General features: G+C 42.7%; 1 protein-coding gene across 6 annotated transcripts in view; it reads left to right on the top strand.

The window, feature by feature from the left end:
* MACF1 (microtubule actin crosslinking factor 1) overlaps positions 1 to 17,135 on the top strand; it is a 248,478-nt gene extending 231,343 nt beyond the window's left edge. For 2 of the 6 annotated variants that reach the window (XM_054011642.1, XM_054011643.1), the window contains exons 94-101: positions 272 to 346; positions 1,692 to 1,709; positions 5,049 to 5,166; positions 6,360 to 6,428; positions 10,614 to 10,825; positions 11,460 to 11,570; positions 14,895 to 15,018; positions 15,570 to 17,135. In XM_054011642.1, the coding sequence (XP_053867617.1) occupies positions 272 to 346; positions 1,692 to 1,709; positions 5,049 to 5,166; positions 6,360 to 6,428; positions 10,614 to 10,825; positions 11,460 to 11,570; positions 14,895 to 15,018; positions 15,570 to 15,826 (984 nt within the window). In that variant the 3' untranslated portion in view covers positions 15,827 to 17,135. The remainder of the gene's footprint in view (positions 1 to 271; positions 347 to 1,691; positions 1,710 to 5,048; positions 5,167 to 6,359; positions 6,429 to 10,613; positions 10,826 to 11,459; positions 11,571 to 14,894; positions 15,019 to 15,569) is intronic. The other 4 variants (XM_054011639.1, XM_054011640.1, XM_054011641.1 and 1 more) reach the window with 4 other exon arrangements.
* Positions 17,136 to 18,039: the final 904 nt, after the last annotated feature.

The raw sequence follows: 18,039 nt of genomic DNA, 5'->3' as shown, positions 1-18,039 counted from the left end.
TAGTGGGTATTATGGAGGGCTTCAGTTTTTCAAAGGGTCAGCTTCTCAAATACCTATCCAAAGAGGAAAAACTGTGCTTTGATGATGAGCACCCAGAGGATCACAGCGGTATTGACCTGAGATCAATGTTCAAATATTTGGATATTCAAAACATTTTAAAGTGAAGGTTGTTATAATCTGTATTTTGTGCACAATATACTGTGTCCCATGTATCCAGTGCAAGAGAAGCAAACTACTGATCCCTGACCTCTGCCCCTCTTGTTTGCAACAGGTCACAAGGCAGGTGGCCCAGTGTAAGTGTGCAAAGAGATTTCAAGTGGAGCAGATTGGAGAGAATAAGTATCGGGTAAGAGGAAAACATCCACATTTGCCATAATAGCACAAATTATCTTCATTCCTATCTCATGTGTGATCCTACCAGGGAGAAGTGTCCGTTTTAACTTCTACTGAAGTAATCTGATTCTGTCGTACTGAGATATTACTCTTGAAAAGATTGAATCCAAATTTTTACCTATGCTAGCCTCTTACCTTCTGAGATGGTAATTAAGTCCAGAGATTAGACCAATAACGTGCACTCAGGAATCTGAGACATAGACTTATCTTGGGCTCCGTGGTGAGGGAATAACATGAAGAGCTTAGAGATTAGTTCCTTCTTCCCCAAGTTGATCTGAGGGTCTCTGGAGACAAGAGTTTCTGGGGAAACTGCAGCAATATACCATTAATGGAGCACACTGATTCCTTGATAGTAATCATAACTGTATGATCGTATTGGTGGAGAGCTTGCAAGTGGTTTATCTATCACATGAGCACGTAATGGAGGAAATATATATGGACAAATGATTATAGATGGTCTGTGATATTCTCCTCCTGTGACTTTTTGAGAAGAGGGCAGGCTAAGGGTCAGCATGCTCTCTTGGTGCATTAAATCTTGGATATGCCTAATAGCCCAAGGACAAGACAAACATAGATGTGGCAGTGTTCTGAGAGAGCTTAGCCCGTTCGCTGTCGAAGATGTTGTATCTATAGATACTATAGACAGTTTTGTGTGTGTACTTTACACCGATGATTTTCTTCATTGATGTAGCTCATTTCTAAAAAGGTATGCAAAATATTTGTGTAATGGATCTATTTTAAGGTGCTTCATGTTTTCATTTCAAATTATTCACTGGGTTGGACTGACCGCAAACCATCCAGATTTCCTGCGTTTTGGGCACGGAGGAGTTAAAATAGCAACACTTGAGCCCATTCAAATATCAGACACATTCAAATATCAGACTTAGGGTAAGTCTGCACTACCGCGCTACATCAGAGAGCGCTCTCCCATCGGCATAATTACTCCACCTCCAAGAGAGGCAACGTTGTGTCTCCCACAGACATAGCGCCAGTGTGGACAGCGCTCAGGTCGATGTAACTTACGTCGCTCGGGGGGTGGCTTTGTCACACGGTTGTGTAAACAAGCCCTTATTTGTGAATTTTGAAGCAATGAATTACAACTTCTGCTGTAGGGACAGAGAAGAACAATTTGCATGTCCAATAACATCAAGTACCCTGATTTTTAACTACCTGTGGTTAACTAAGATTTTCATGATTGTTGCATTGTTAAATCCTATAAAATGTTTTCTTGTTTTTCTCCCCCTCTTCCTCTGCTCTCCTTCTGATCTTCTCCCCACCCAAATTCTTTCTCTCCGTAGTTCTTCCTCGGCAATCAGGTACAGTGTGCCTTGCAATGCTGTCTCTCATTCTTTTTAACAAACATGGCTTGGTGTGTGTTTATAATACCAATCTTTCTCTTGTTGCTGTGGGAAGATGTGATCTAAAGAATGCTGTGTTAGAGCTCGTTGTGTTACTTGGCAGAGTCTGGTATACAGAGTGACGTTTACCTGGAAATGCAATATCAAATGGCAAAACTCCTTGGAAGAAAGAAGTAAAAAGTTTAATTGGCAAATCAGAAATCTACAAAGATGGAGAGATTTAGCCTCCAAATTGCATCTTCCTCTGATGCCCCAGTGGTATTAGAGGTTATGGCATCATTCATGTGAAAGGGAACACGTAAGTTCCATGTAAGGTACCAGGGGAACCCATGCTCATGGTGGAATTGTCTGAGAAGAACATTGTCTCATGATTCTGACTCTAGTGCTGGAGGAATTATAGAATCATAGGACTGGAAGGGACCTCGAGAGGTCATCTAGTCCAGTCCCCTGCACTCAAGGCAGGACTAAGTATTATATTGTAACACTCTTCAAAAAATATATACAGGCTAAAATTTTCTGAACACAGACTGTATACCAGGATCTGGACAGGTTTGATTATAACGCGGTCACTATGGAATGAAAATGCTGTATTCACATGATCGATCTCTTAGGTAACAATAACTAAACCCTCATCCCCTGCTTCACCGACTTTGAGTAACTCATAACCGGAAGAAAGTTCATGAAAAATTGCATGTACCTACTTTTCTATTCTGGTCTGTGATTAATATTATGGTAACTGAAGGCTGACTAGAACACAGGAACTCCATTGATAATGGGACTGGAGTGATGTCTTTCATCACAAGAATACAGCCTCCATTTGAACAATGAAGGAAATCCATTTATTGTAACTACTGAGGATTTTTAACTTGAAGAGATGGACTCTAAATGTGGTGCCACGAAAGACGGGAATGTGAATTTCTTGAGTGAAGGAAAGGATAGAAACCAACTCCCCGTTTATTCTAGATCGGTTACTATAGGCAAATCTTTGAAGGGAACTATAAAACTCTATCTCATTATTACAATAAATTTGTAATTAATGTTCCAAGACGGGAGCAAATTGTATAACTTGTATTTTTACCATGGAGGGCCAGATTCTCCACTCTGCTTTGTTGGAGTGAAGGGGCTACAAAATGAGTGTATCCAGGTAGTTGAGGATTCCCCTAGCATGGAGAAATTACTCCGTTAGTATAGAACCAGTGTAGCAAAGGGGCATGGCCAGAGAGCCCTTACCCTCCAGTGAGCCTCAGCAGGCATAAAAAGCTCTTTCTGGCTATAGCTAGTTGGCCTAGCAACTGCACCAGGAGAGGGGTGTTGCCCCAGGTGTGTCCAGCACATACGAGGTGCAGCTGAGAATTTCGCCTTTGAGACCAAAAGTCATAGTCTCCAAAGCCAGCCTACCTTTCCAGCACTCCAGCCCGCGATTGCTTAGCGCTAAAGACCTTCCATTCTGTGGCTCATTGGCTCTCCAGGGAGCAGAGCTGAGCACCCTACCACTCTCAAGCTAACTGAACGCCAGCCTCCACTTGCTGGGGAGAGCATGGAAGCAGGATCCCTTCGTGAACAGGCGCTGCCTGCAGCTACGGATTGAAAGAGGGCCCTAGAGATGCCCACAGCTCGGTCCCACGCCTGATAGCAAAGGGGCCATCTGAAAAGAGGCTCATGCATGGAACTCTTTGAGAAAGGGCTGTGCATAACAGGGGAGAGAGGTAGTCTCAGGAGAGAAGGGGGCATATGAGATGTTTGGAGCAGGAAAAGGAACCCTTAATCCTGCTTTGTCCCAATGCCCCCAGCACTCTCTTTCTGCAGAAATCAATCTAGATGTGTCTTGAACTCATCTGTCATTTTTCTTACCTCAGTTACCTCCCCAGTAGGTTATCCCTTGTTTTTAGCATCGTTAGCACAATTCTGCCCAAGTTTTCCCTAGTTACTCCTCATTTCCTAAGGTTTCCATTATGTCTCCTGTTTTTTAAGTCCTTCTCCATGTTAAAAAAAAGAGGGTCTCACTTATCAATGCCTTCATAATTCTGAAATCCTCTATTAGATCATGTTGAAGTATCCCCCTTTTCAAAGGCAATCAACCCAGTTTCCTTAGTTGTCCCTCATTGCTTAAGCTCCTAAGAACAAGGTGGGATCTTTGTTGCTCTTTCCCTCTGTGTGGTACATGGACAAGTCCTGTTCACAGTAGTCCAGGTGGGGTTCTGCTAGATGTCCGAGTGTCCATGTAAATATTAGGAGAAGGTGGCTCTGAAGAGAAGCACGTGCATGGTGGTGGATGGAGACTTTTAATCAACGGTTATGTATGATAGCACGGGGGGACCGGAAAGAGATGTGCGATTTTGTTGATTCAGAGGCACACTTGATGATTGTTTGAAATTGGAGCGATTTTAAATTCCTAATGAACATTATAATCACTAATAAACATTCTGGGACTTGAACCTTAGATTTCTACAGTCTAGATTCACTATAATTGGGTGACTCTCCTGTGGGAGCTCTCTTGCTGGTTGAGACTCGGTGAAATGTTCGCACCTCAGACTTGGTAAAGAGGTTTCATTCTCAGTGCCGATGCTGCACTGCTAGCATTTGCTATGCCAGCCTTCAGTGACGTGCCAGGTGTCTCTTTTCAAAGCAGACTGCATCAGGAGTGTCAGTGGGCAGTGTGGTCTAATGGTTAGAACACTGGGAGCGGGACTACAGTGACTGGGTTCTGCTCTTGGCTCTGCCACTGGCCTGCTATGTGACATGAGGCAAGTCACTTCCCATCCCTGTGCCTCAGTTTCCTCATCTGTAAACTGGGGACAATGGTGCTGTGCCCCCCCCCCCCCTTTGTAAAGTGCTTTGCGATCTACTAATGAAAGCACTACATAAGAGCTAAGTGGTATTATTATTCATGAAAGGCAGAGCAATAAAATGCTGTTTCTTTGGGTAAAACCCTCAAAAGATCAAATTATAAACTCTAATTTGCTACCTGGCCATCCTTTGATCTGCATTTGAATTTCTCAGCTTTTTTGGGATAGAGAATCCTGTTCATAGCATTGTCCTGCGAGTTTCTTTAGATGAAAACATTCTCATCAATTGACACCAAAGTGAATTGATTCCCACATAACGTAACTTTTTGATATATTTGGAGAAGCCGTGAACATTAATAAGAGCTTTGAAAATGTTTAGGGTTACAGGTAGCATTTCAAATAGTCTCCAGTGTAGTGATAATACTCATCCTGGCGCAGTCTGTTTTGGAGAGGAGCCGTGTCTCCATTTTATAGCCCTGTTATTTGAACTGCTTCTCTATTGGTTCCACAGTTTGGTGATTCCCAGCAGTTGCGACTGGTCCGTATTTTGCGCAGCACTGTCATGGTTCGAGTTGGAGGAGGATGGATGGCCCTGGATGAATTTTTAGTGAAAAATGACCCTTGCAGAGGTAAGGAAGAACCTGTTTCTCAGGGACCTTTCATCTCCACAATAGTTGTGAAGTCGCCAGATGCTTCTTTGAAGCAGATCTCATTAGTCTGTGGGCTTGTGCAAATAAAGGAAGATCTGGAGAAAATAGGAACTAAAAAAACCCAAAAACTTAGTGTGATTTTTATTGCAAGTCTCTCAATATTTGGTAGTGTTCTTAAAGCCCCAGTTTCTGGAGTCACGTGAATAGGTGAGAATCTCAATTTTCATTTCAAAGGAACCAAACAAGTTTGTCGCCCTCCTGGTTGCTGAGAAAAGCTTGAAAATGTGATCTGAGTGCACCTGAAGATTCAAAAAATCAGAAAGCAAATAAAAAGAACTCTGTGTATTGTTCGTGTAAAATCACATGATTTTAAGCCAATCGCAAAATTTTTGAACACCTGGGGATGGCAGTATTACAGTATGAAACCTTTGCAACGGGTCTTCCAGAAAATCCAAACCTTGAGCATCAAGGAGTTAAAATTAGTTACCATGAATAAAAAGAAAATTCCTTTTACTAAAAATTATTTTGTTAGCATCCATTTTTTTTTTCATATCAATTTGCTGGTCATTTCTTTTTTGTAGTTTAAACCCCTTATTTTGATTTGTTGTCTGCACTCTTCAAAAGCTGGTGTCTTGTGTGTGTTTCCTTTTGGGTTGATGGCATGTGCCGATTTCAGAAGAACTCCAGCCTTTGTGGACTTGTGTGTCTTTTACAACAAACAGTTGTCAGTGTGGATTCCGCTATAAATGTTAGTGTTGCAAATCCAATGTGCTGATAGATGGCTGGTGTGTTGGAGAAATCCAATAAAAACTGTTCCAATTCCATACAAACGTAGGTAAAATCAGGTGTAAGAAGCCTCTAGACAAGAATGTAATCTCTCTTGCTGATAAATGTGATTCTAATGTGCTGCTGCGCCCTCCATAAAGAAAACGCTCACACTGTATACTTAGGGACAATGGTGCTGTTTCCAGAAGCTCTGTGTGTGTATGCCTAAAAAATTTCCTGCAAGATTCCAGTTACCAACTCTTTCTTCCCTGCCTCTCAAACAAAATGGCAGCGCTGCATGGGGTGAAAAAGAGCTGTCCTTCAACTGTGCATTTCTCTCTTGACCAGTTTCTGCTTTCTCCTGCTCTGTCCGTTTCCTTGTATGTGTGTGTTTTTCTTTATTCTAGTTCACCACCCTGGAAGTAAAATAAAGCGCTCTGATTCCAGCTCTTCGATTGCCAGTCAGTCTCCGATAGGTTGGCGTTATTTTTGCTTTATCACTCTTGCCGGCATCCCCGCTCTCCCATCATTAAGAATGGCTTTGCTTCTTAACCAGCCCGCCTGCCCCACCACATCTGCTGCCTTTGTGAATGCTGAGACACAGTGTTGACAATATCGAGGATATTCTAGTCGAGACATTTTAAAACCGTTTTTAACTAAATCAACTCTCAGAAAATTGAGTGGCGGGACAGAAACTGGAAAAAACACACACACTACACAATCTGTCTGTTCAAACTCAGGGTATGTCTACACTACCCGCCGGATCGGCGGGCAGCGATTGATCCAGCGGGGATCGATTTATCGTGTCTAGTCTAGACGCGATATATCGACCCCCAAGCCCTCTCCCGTCGACTCCTGTACTCCAGTGCGGTGAGAGGCGCAGGCAGAGCGGCAGTAGTTGACTCACCGCGGTGAAGATACTGCGGTAAGTCAATCTAAGTACGTCAACTTCAGCTACGTTATTCACGTAGCTGAAGTTGCATAACTTAGATCGATTCTCTCTCCCCCCCCCCCCCCCCCCCAGTGTAGACCAGGGCTTAGATTCATAGTTAGACATATTATTGTGCTTTCTTAGATACTTATCTGACCTCCATTACCACAGTATCTGAACACTCACAATCTTAATATATTTACTTGTGAGGTACTGTAGTAGTATTCCCAATTACAGATTGGAAACTGAGGCAGTTTAAGTGAGTTGACCAAGGTGTGTCAGAGCATTTGTGGCAGAACTGAGAATTGAACCCAGCTCTCCTAAGTCCAAAGCTAGTGTCCTACTCACCGAACCATCCTTCCTTTCTTATTCAGTTCAGCTCCCAGGGATCTTATTTCAGTTTATCCGAAAAGAGTTGATTTTTTTTTTTTAAATCAGGGAAGCTTAAAATTTTTTATGACTGGAAAACTGAACCATGTACTGCATGGAAAAATTGGAGTCAGTGATTTTTCTCTGGATTTTGAAATGTTGAATCTGTGAGAGTTTCTCCTGGATCAGTATTTTTTTGTGGTAGAAAAAGATCAGAGTTAATCACAGCTGGTCCCTTTCTAAAATGTCTTGAGAAAGAGAAAGTCCATTTGGGCTTGATGTGGGACTTTCGTTTGAAATGAATAAGATGAACCAATTCTTCAGTTTACATATTTATTTCTATTTATAAAATAATAGACGTTCCCACGCCAAGTCCTGGACATCCCATACTGTATATCAGCTCCCATTATTCCTTTTTAGATGTTTCTAGATGTAAAAATAGACTGTGGTGATGGTACATGAGGCTGGAGTTTCAAAAACCCACTCCACAGTGAGTTTTGAAAACACTTGGTTGTCTTGGGTTTAGTTTTCAGGTACCTGTGTAGAAAATCAACCTGGGAGCTAGCCTTGTACCGAATGTATTGCTATTTTGTGCAGACAGTGAAGCAGCTTGTAATTGGGGCGTACAATGTACTATGGCCAGATGCTACCTGTCTGGAAGTGAATTGCAGTGAGTGGTTTCTTCAGACCATTTTCCTTTTAAAAAATAATTTGTATTACAATAGTGCCTAGAAACTCCTACATGCTAGGTGCTATGCAAGTGCACAAAGATACAGTTCTTGTCCCGAATCTAAATAGACAAAACAAAGGGGGAGGGGGGAAGGAGTGGAAATAGAGTCCCGGGGGGAAGTGACTTGACCAAGGTCACACAGCAGGTCAGTGGCAGAGCTGGGAATAGAACCCAGGTCTTCTGAGTCTCCCAGTTCAGTGCCGACCATCTTATGTGATGGATTTGTTAATGAAAATGTTGTGTTAAATCTAGCCTCAAGATAGGAAGAATTTTGCAAGGGATAAAGGATGTTCTCTCAAGACAGAAATCTGACTCCTATGTATTTTATAGCTGAACGGCCAGGTCTGTGTAAGGCCAACCTGGGCCTTTTTGTTGTCAGTGTGTTTTTTGCTTGGCACATTACATTATTCTTTTTGGTGGTCTTTGCGTAAGCTGGAGAATTCCCCATGTGTACTAAAGGAATCTCTGCTGTGTTTCTCACTTGTGGCTTTCAAATGCCCTAAAGGACCTTTGATAGCAATTGATGTCTGCACATTAGCACCGGAAACCACATCATGCAGAGCAACAGTTGAGATACATGTCGCTAAAACTCTGTTTAAAAGGTGGAGCTGCTGCTCCATTTTTCCTCTTCTGGAGAGCTCAGTACAGGGAGTGAGAGAGGCCCATAGTGAAACCTGGCAGCAACCAGCATTCGGCTGTCGGGATTCTCTGAAAGGGGAATGAGCCATACCCAGCTGAGTGTGAGTGTGTAACTTCAGACTAGGATTCAAGCGTATCTTTGTTTTACAGTGAGGGTAATTAACCATTGGAACAACGGTTGTGATGGATTCTCCGTCACTGGTAACGTTTAAATCAAGACTGAATGTTTCTCTAAAAGACCTCCTCTAGTTCAAACAGGAATCAATTCAGGGACGTCCAACGGCCTGTGTTGTACAGGAGGTCGGACTAGACAATCACAGTGGGGTTCCTTCTGGCCTTTGTAACGTATAAATCTATGGCAGCAAAAAAAAGCCAATGATATTTTGGCCACGGTCCATTGTATCTTGTAAGAGGGATGCGTTAGTTCCACTGTGCACTACGGAGGAGCCTACCTGTAAAACTCCATGTGGTTCTGGGCATGTTGGTAATTAGATAGATGTCAACCCACCGGAAGGAGTTCATAGAAGAGCAGTAAAAATGATTAGAGGCCTGGAAGAATTGACTTGTGAGGAAAGGAATTAACAAAATAAGATAGCTGAACTAGATGTTGATTAAGTAAGGGCCATAATAAGCAGGTATTTTGCTTAGAAGATGTAAGCATCAAGGAGAGAGGAGGGTTGTTTAGGGCATAATCGAGTGGAGAAATATAAAGGCAAATAGAGAGTGTGTATTGAGAACAAGTTCCCAAGAACAAGGCTTGTTAGAATGTGAAATCCTCTCCCAAGGGAAGCAGTGACTGATGCATGTTGGGACTCCAGAGGAGAACCGCTTCCAGCCCATTTTGTCTGGAAGCAAAGAAAATGTAACACAAGGATTTCTTTGGCAGGGAGAATAAAGTGCGTGTCTGTGTGAGGGGTCTGGGACTGAAATGGTCTTTCCCTTCCCCAGCCCTCTGGGAGAAAGAAAAAAGGAAATGTGTAACAGTCCTTACTCAGGACAGTCTCTTCCTTATGTGAAACAGGTTAGGTCTGGTAGTAGTCAATACGTCCCTTTATCTCAGCACAGTCTTTGAGGCGTTCATTGTTTTGATTATCTTTTGAAGCTCATGCTAAATATTCTTTGCTTCTGTCGCCTGCGGCTTGTTGCCGAAATCAGCATGATTCGGAAGCGGTGCTGCTTGCTTTCCGTAAGCTCTTGAATTTACTAGTGTGACGCTGTTTCTTCGTCTCCACTGTTAATGTGTTGTAGAGCACTGGTGCCAGGGTTCTTCCCATCCCGAGGTTATCACAGTCTAACACATTGAATTTAATATGGCTCCTTTGTCCTGTAAGACTTTGTGCATGGCCTTGCTCCTACCTACTTAATGAATTTGCTCTCTGTATATATCTGGTGAGTTTCTGAGATACTGGCCTATGCTGATCTTAGTAGCTCAGGACATAGAACTTCCAACTGCATTGATACCCCATTGCTAGTTGCAGAGAGACCCTCCAGTTCCTAGGACTTTCAGAGCCAAATTTTACATCTGCCCTCTGATATGAGTTGTTATAGCTTGGAAAATTGATCACGCTCCACATAGCTGTGTGCTGGGTGTGAGAGCAGGAGTACAACCTTTCCGAGCAGTTCTATTCAGTATTTTTAAACTGTCCTAAGAATGTCATCAGCTGCGTGTGCTAATTTTAACTAGACTTGTATAATAGGCCCAGGACATGCCTAAAAGTTGCATAATTCTATTTGAACTCCTGGACCTCTGGGGTTCTTTTGCCTATCACAAGTCTTCAGAAACCAATCAGCAACGTGACATCGTCGCAACAGAGCGAGAATGCTGCACTGGTCTCGCTCTGCTGTGACCGGGATGAGAGCAAGACATCCATTGTAGGTCAGAGATGGAGTTTCCAAGACGTTGCAAGGACGTCTTCCTGGGGCTAAGCAGGAGTTGGGTGAAACTCCTCAGGGGTGGCTTTTTTTCAGGAGTTGCTTTGTTTCCTCTTTCAGCACGAGGCAGGACCAACCTCGAACTTAGAGAGAAGTTTATTTTACCAGAGGGAGCCTCGCAGGGAATGACGCCTTTCAGGTCACGGGGTCGAAGGTCAAAACCCTCCTCCCGGGCTGCCTCCCCGACGCGGTCCAGCTCTAGTGCAAGCCAGAGTAATCACAGCTGCACCTCTATGCCATCCTCTCCAGCAGCGCCGGCTAGTGGAACCAAGGTAAGGCTGAAAGTCCTTTGCTTTCCTGCTGTTCACACCTACTCAGACCCCGTTCCAAGGAGACCAGGAGCTGAAGCATTAGGTAGGAGAGGTTTTTGCGGGGGGACTCAGAAAATAGGCTAATTCATGCTTCATTGGTGGACACCTGAATGGCAGAGTCCTTCATGCTACAAGTTTCTTCTCACTTTGCATACACTACACCTGCAGGTAGGTGATCATGCGTAGAGGGAACATAAACACGTCTCAGGAAAGGCCGAGTTGCCTACTGAGGTGGTTTTTATTTTTATGGTCTCACATTGTAACTCTTTGGACCATTCCCGATTCTCCTATCTTCCACAAGGCAGGATTTCCCCTGCCGTCTCTCTGTGCGATAGGAGCAGACGTGTCTTGGACATCACACAAGCAGCCAGCTAGCATGAAGGAGGAAGTGGCTGCCTTTTTGTGTCTCCTCTTCACCGCATCGTGCCAAATGTGCATTTTATTTTGTTGTCTGTTTCTTTTAGAATTTATGTATTTTTCTGTTTGTTTTTCCCATTTCGGATACTTTTCTGTTCCATTTTCACTCACTTTTCACCTCTTCCCCTTCCCCCCCCCCCTTTCTCCCTACCCTTCCTTTGGATTTTCCATTTCACAGACTCCACATCACTTCTCTCGCTGTTATGACAAACCCTGGTTGGTAAACAGTAAAGCTGGCACCCCTCACAGGGGCTTCGATAATTCCGACTCCCACCTGTCCAGCTCCGAGGTAGAGTATGGCTCTGCTAGTCAGAGGACCTGTTAAAAGGAAGGAATGCGGCTGATTCCTTTTTCTGCTGAATGCTTTTCTTTTATTATAGCAGCGCTTGTTAGCACAGCTAACGCTAAGACTGTTGGCGTTTTTCAGGGGTTCCTAACTCGGATTAAAAAGAAATTCACACGAGAATTCAACTCAATGTGCAAGATGCCTGCAATCCATTTTTACCCCCCTTTTGAGCAATTTTAAAATGATAACTTACCAGATTGCAAAACCCAGTGTAACTTTTCCTGGCTTCAACCACTTTTTTTTTTTTTTTTTTTAGCATTCAAAAAAAGACCATAATGAAAACTAGGGCCTCTTAAGCAGGGGTTGGACTAGATGACCTTCTGAGGTCCCTTCCAAGCCTGATATTCTATGAATATTAAAAATAGGAATAAAATCGCCGAGTTAGCACTTGAAAAATCAGCTACAGCGCATGCACAGTAACCACTCTTGCCATAGTTTTCTGAAGTACATATGCCCATCAGCATATTCCAGCATATCTGATATATCCTATAACATCACACACTGATGCGAGACCTCTGCAATACTCAAATACAGCGGGGCGAATTCAGGCTGGAGGCTGCAGTTCCAGCCTGAACTTAGAATTTTCTGACTTCTGGGAATTGGTGGTGCTTCGGAATTTTAATGTAGATTTTGGTGATTTAACTTACCGGCAATTTGTCATGTCTCCCATACTTGATCTTCCCTTGAAAATAGTTTCTGAAGTTTTGTTATCAAAAAGTCAGGTATAATTCCTGAAATGTATAAAATGATCTACGTGTTGCCATAAGAAAGGCTTTGGGAAGCTGTTGGGAAGATACAGCGGTTTTGTTATAAAGTCCGACCAAGGGGCAGATCAAAAGCTCCAGTATTTACTGACGATGTAAAAGAGTCGCTCTCAAAACAAAAAATGTGCTGGAGAGAAATGCACGTAGAGGGAGCTACTTTAAAATTTCTTAAAACCTCATTCCACGGTTTGTGTTTGGTCCTATTCAAAGGCTTGTCCAGCGCTTTAAAACGTGTTGATGGAACTTAACTGCCATGTATCCAACGAGGCATCCATCCTCTTTCTTGACTTTCCCTTTGCTTCCTCTCCCTTTGCTGTAGCTTCACGAGACAGAAAGACATTAAAATCTCTCCAATTCACATCAGAGGGAGTTTGGGGAAATCTCTCTCCAGCTGTTTGTCAGAAGATTTATTCCACAGCGACTCTCCAACTATTAAAAGGCATTTCTTTTTACGGTGACATGAACTGAAAATTGCAAAAGGATGTCCAGCTGTTGTTGAGTCAGTCTGCCCTTTGTGCTGTTAAACTCACGAAACTGGGTGACTGGGCAACAACATGGCAGATGAAATTCAGTGTTGATAAATGCAAAGTGATGCACATTGGAGAACACAATCCCAACTATACATACGAAATGATGGGGTCTACATTAGCTGTTACCACTCAAGAAAGAGATCTCTGAATCCTTGTGGATAGTTCTCTGAAAAAATCCACTCAATGTGCAGCGGCAGTCAAAAAAGCTAACAGAATGTTGGGAATCATTAGGAAAGGGATAGATAGTAAGACAGAAAATATCATACTGCCTGTATATAAATCCATGGTACTTCTACATCTTGAATACTGCCTGCAGATGTGCTCGCCCCATCTCAAAAAAGATGTATTGGAATTGGAAAAGGTTCAGAAAAGGGCAACAAAAATTATTAGGGGTCTGGAACAGCTTCCATCTGAGGAGAGATTAATAAGACTGGGATTTTTCAGCTTGGAAAAGAGACCACCAAGGGGGGATACGATAGAGGTCTATAAAATTATGACTGATGTGGAGAAAGTAAATAAGGAAGTGTTATTTACTCCTCATAACAAGAACTAGGGGTCACCAAACGAAATTAATAGGCAGCAAGTTTAAAACAAACAAAAGGAAGTATTTCTTCACACAACGCAGTCAACCTGTGGAACTCGTTGCTGGAGGATGTTGTGAAAGCCAAGACTCTAACGGTTCCAAAAGGAACTAGACAAGTTCATGGAGGATAGGTCCATCAATGGCTATTAGTCAGGATGGACAGAGATGGTGTCCCTAGCCTCTGTTTGCCAGAAGCTGGGAATGGGCGATGGGATGGATCACTTGATGATTACCTGTTCTGTTCATTCCCTCTGGGACACCTGGCATTGGCCACTGTCGGAAGGCAGGATAGTGGGCTAGATGGACAATTGGTCTGACCCAGTATGGCCGTTCTTATGTAAAATGCCAGAATCCCAGTACCTGCGGGATTGGATGTAACCTTGGGTGGCTGTTTTCCTGCAATTATTTTATGTTGTCTTAAAACCAGCACTAGACTTCTTTTAGAAACTTGGAGCTGCTCTTTCCAGTTGGACTCAAGAGTCCTCTCTTCATGAGAGATGTTATTCTGACGTACAGTCACGCTTTCTTCAGTTTCCTCTTTCTGTGGCAAGAGAAGTAACAGTGGGAGAAAGCTTTGTGTTGTGTTGCTTCCTCTAGTGTTTATCTGCAACATCGTAGAGGTCACGGAACACACTGTTTAACAGAAACCAGAGTGTGAATAGCATCTAAAACTTCACGGAGAAGCTTTCAGTTATGGTAGAGATCTTCTGGCCTGCATTTCATGTGTTCATTCGCCACTAGTGCTTGAATGAATGGCTTGGATTTTTTTTTTTTTTTTTAATATTTAAAATTCTCTTTATTGGTTGCCTGTCCCAATTTATATACATTTGGCTGAAATCCCTTGGCCCTATTAAGTCACTTGGGACTGAAATTTGGCACACTTCCACCAAAAAAAAACCCAACATATTTTCACCAAAAAATAATTAACCTTTTAAAATTGTTCTGGACTTCTTAAATATTAAAAATTTCCCAGGATTTCATGTGACTTTTTGTGTGGCTTTTAGACCCAAACCAGTACTTGGTCCTTCAGATGGACTACAGATGGCAGGGATTTTGAAATAGATCTGTAGCTTAGTCAGAGATGGATAGATATAGATATAAAAACATATCCAACTAAACAAAATAATTAACAATGGGTTTGAAGGCAAAAGCACTAGCATGTAGTGCTATCCTGAAGGCCCAAAGCCACCACTGGTATGAATGTTTTCAGGGACTAGGCTTTGGTTTAGCAATAAAACAATTACTGTGTATGTTTTCCTTGACCTTTACGATGATGGTGGTATTTATATATTGGAATCCTGTTGCCGAGATCTACCTCTGATATTAACCCATTACAAAGTGAATTATACCATAACATCTAAAAGACTCTCGATGCATTCTTTATTCAAAGGTGACTCCGTCTGCAGGCAGCAAGTTGAAGCGACCGACTTTTCACTCTAGTCGAACTTCTCTTGCGGGTGATACCAGTAATAATTCCTCTCCCGTTTCTACAGGTGCCAAAACCAATCGGGCTGGTAAGTCCTAAGCTGACGGTTTTACCTGTAATGGATGCTAAAATAAGTGCTACCTCCTTTCATAGCTGTCCCTGTCTATGGATTCCAATCAAGAGAAAGGAGAAGCTACTGACCATCTGTAATAGTTTAGGATAAACTAAAGGGCATCGTTATACAGGCTGGACTGTTTATCCACTTGTAGTAGAGATGTTTCAGTGATTGCCTTGACCCTGAGTAGTTTGGGATGCATTTTAAGAGGGGTTTCCTCTTTAAATTGCGTTCAGAATTAAAGTTTCATACCACAGACCCTCTGTCTCCCAGAGCCTGGAGTGAGAGCCAGAAACAATCTGTGAAATTCTTCAGTGAGTCTTAAAGTTTTGGGCGAAGTTGCTCACTGTAGATCACAGAGCGACCAGTGATCCTGTATTTATTGCACAGTCTTCTAATAACATTGCTGCTATCGTTGGATCTGCAAACTGGTGGCGGTACTGAAGGAGGGTGGGGTCCATTTGCTAAGGGTTAGAATGGGGAGATGTTTCAGCGTGGTCACAAATACCTGGATTTAATTTCAGATCCTAAAAAAACAGCCAGTCGTCCCACAAGTCGCGCTGGGAGTCGGGCCGGGAGTCGGGCCAGCAGCCGGCGGGGAAGCGACGCCTCCGATTTTGACCTTCTGGAAACCCAGTCAGCCTGTTCGGACACTTCAGAAAGCAGCACGGCGGGGGGTCAAGGCAGTTCGCGACGGGGGTTGGCAAAACCTTCCAAAATCCCAACTATGTCCAAGAAAACTACCACTGCCACCCCCAAAACTCCAGGCCCCAAGAGATAATACTGTACCAACACCCCCTAAAACAAAACAAACCTGTGTCCAATTTTTAACCCTGCTACGTACATTGGATGTATATTTATTCTAAACGGGAAAAATTATATTGTTAAAAGTGTAAAAGAATAATTGTGTTATGAAGCTGCCTTATTTGGGGTTTTTTTTTCTTTTTTGTAAGTTACTATTTTCATGTGAATATTTATGTAGATAAAATTTGCCTCCTGGTCACCCCAATTCACAATGGGGCCCAGAAAACTGAAATGTGGGAGAGAGAAAGCAAGCAAAAAACGTCAAGATGTGAAAGTGTAAAAAAAAAAAAAAAAAAAAAGTTAAGAAAAAAATTATAAATAGGATTTCTGCGCGGTGCAGGGTGTGAACCTGCTTTATCTTTTAGGATTGTTCCTAAATGCATCTTTATAAACTTGACTTGCTGTCTCAGCGAGATAAATTATATTTAAAAAAACAAAAAAACCTGAATCCTACAGTGTTCAAGGAACTCTTTTTTTGTAAATCATGGATACCTCAAACAGAGAAACATGAGGTGAGGGGATTTTGGGTGTCTGCTTCCATTTTTTTAAAGGTTATGTGATTTTACCTGAAGAAATTGGAGTTTGTTTGAATTAATAAAATTTGCACATGCTACAGTAAAGGGGTTCATTACAAATGCTGTCTTTAAAATACTGTCCCAGCACTTGCGCTTTTAAAGAGCAAATAATAGTGATGGGTTTTGGGGGTAGAACTTTAAAGTTATCCAGAAGAGAGCACTGGGTTGGCAACACTACAAATACGTCCTTTAGAGGATGGGACAAAAAGGTGCTTCTGTCACTTCCTGTCCTACAAGTTGGAAGACTCTTCTGGATGGCCACCCAGTCAGTTTGCATCAGAGACTGACTCACATTGTTTGTTACAGAATTGCTATTTATCTGCACCTCTTTTCCTATTTATTATTTGACTGGTCATTCTCCTTCAAACCAGGCTGAGATTACGTCACCTGTACTCCTAGAAGAAACCTGGGACTTACATGCACAGTTGCTTGTCCTTTAAATGAGTCTCACCAGCGCACTTGCTAGCAAGTCCTATCTCGCTTTTGTATGCGACTTTTCTTTGTGATAAAATCAACTGACCAAGTGACCATGAGGGTGGGTCTGGGGAGGGGCTATCTGGACTTCCTGTATTTATTAAATATTGTTCCTCTTCAGCTCTGACCATATTGCTGTGTGATTCTCTCAATTGGTTAATTGAGGCAGAAACTGAAGCTCAACCAATGAACTGTTTAAAACAGTTTTTTTGTATTAAAATTGCTTGCAGTAATAACCACCTTGCTTCTTATTTTATTCCACCGTGCTAGCTTTATAAACATACGTATTAAAGGTGAAACTTTTCTTACAAAGCAAAAGCAGCATGGCTGTATAAAAATGTATTTTGAACGCATCTATAATGCAGCAAAAGTTGCCTTTGAGAGAACATGTCAGAGCTCGGCTTAGAATTTATGGTTCACCGCTCTTTAATTCCTGGTGCTTTCGATTCTTTTGCCATCTAGGCATTTCACAATCAAACCACGTGCTGTGGTGGAGTTTCCAATAACTATTGCATAAGACATCAGCAGGGCCAGCTCCAGGGTTTTGGCCGCCCCAAGCAGCCAAAACAAAACAAAAGCCGCGATCGTGATCTGCGGCGGCAATTCGGCGGGAGGTCCTTCACTCCCAGGAGGAGTGAGGGACCGTCCGCCGAATTGCCGCCGAATACCTGGACGTGCCACCCCTCTCCGGAGCGGCCGCCCCAAGCACCTGCTTGAGAATCTGGTGCCTGGAGCCGGCCCTGGACATCAGGACTCTTAACAACCACACAACCCACTGAGTGGTATCAAGTGAATAGAAATCAGTGCAGAGACTTATATAGGTTATGAATTCACACCATCCTCCACCACTCAAAGCAAGCAGCTGTGCTCTGGGTGAACTCCAGGTGAAGTGCATTGCACTAATTTAGCCAGGAGCGTCTGAGGGTCTGGATAACTGGTGCAAGGTCCACATTTAAGAGGAATGAGCAACTTGCTTGCCAGGTGGTAGGGAGATGTTTGATGGTTTGGGTTATTTACTTACTTTGCAAAATATGGTCTTGAGATCCTTATTCGTTCCATTTCTTTTTTTCCCCTCTCCAAGGGATTTTACATGTATATCCCAGGGAAGCGTGTGAATATAATCTAGTCTATGATGAAATGC

This window comes from Malaclemys terrapin, chromosome 22 (assembly GCF_027887155.1).
Source record: "Malaclemys terrapin pileata isolate rMalTer1 chromosome 22, rMalTer1.hap1, whole genome shotgun sequence".
NCBI classification, from domain to species: Eukaryota; Metazoa; Chordata; order Testudines; family Emydidae; genus Malaclemys; species Malaclemys terrapin.
Note: the sequence above shows the minus strand (reverse complement) of the source record. Positions and strands in the feature narration are given on the sequence as shown.